Source organism: Phoca vitulina, unplaced genomic scaffold (genome assembly GCF_004348235.1).
Source record: "Phoca vitulina isolate PV1807 unplaced genomic scaffold, GSC_HSeal_1.0 scaffold2109, whole genome shotgun sequence".
Lineage (NCBI taxonomy): Eukaryota > Metazoa > Chordata > Mammalia > Carnivora > Phocidae > Phoca > Phoca vitulina.
The window spans coordinates 4,554-5,307 of NW_022591796.1; the positions used below are offsets into that span (position 1 = coordinate 4,554).

General features: G+C 60.9%; 1 protein-coding gene across 1 annotated transcript; it reads right to left on the minus strand.

The window, feature by feature from the left end:
• Window positions 1–80: 80 nt before the first annotated feature.
• LOC116629673 (late histone H2B.L4-like) lies at window positions 81–500 on the minus strand. Its single transcript, XM_032399906.1, has one exon. The coding sequence runs from the start codon at window positions 498–500 to the stop codon at window positions 81–83; it is 420 nt and encodes a 139-aa protein (XP_032255797.1).
• Between the last annotated feature and the right edge of the window lie 254 nt (window positions 501–754).

The window sequence follows — 754 nt, forward strand, 5'->3', positions numbered from 1 at the left end:
TACAGGTCTCTTTGTGCCAAGTGAGGTGGCTCTGAAAAGAGCCTTTGGTTTGCGAGGTGGTCAGGTGGTCCGGGGGCAGCTCATTTGCATCTGTTGAACCTGATGACGGCCTTGGTGGCCTCAGACACGGCGTGCTTGCCAATCTCCCCGGGCAGCAGCAGGCGCACGGCTGTCTGGATCTCCCTGGAGGTGATGGTGGAGCGCTTCGTGGTGCGGAGCAGGTGAGAGGCCTCGCTGGTGATGCGCTCGAAGATGTCCTTGACGAACGAATCCATGACGCTCACGGCCTCCTGCGAGAGGCTCAGGCCGTCGTGAACATTCCTCAGAACCCTGGGGAAGTAGGTGGCGAAACTGTCGGGGCAGCGGCGGCGGCCGCGGCGGCCACGGCGGCGGCCTCCGCGCCTCGGCTGCTTCTGCTTCGGGCTCTTCGGGTCCGCTGCCGTGGGCTCCTCGGTGCCGAGGCTTTCCTCAGAAGAGGTCTCACAGCCAGGTTCAGCCATGTGGGGCTCGCCTTCCCGACAGCTCAGAAGGAAGGGCACTGGCGGCAGCTTGAGCAGCGCAGGCCCATTTATAGTCGCTTCATTTCCTGACGTCACCGGCAAGTCCTATCTGATTGGACAACATGCAAAACCAAGAAGCGGGTCACTGAGCCAGGTCCTGTCAGATCTGACTGCTTGCCCTCGAGCTTGACGTCTCTTCAGTCAGAGTCGGAATCAGGCGTCCTCTAATTTTCTTGTGACGGCCTCCAGAAAAA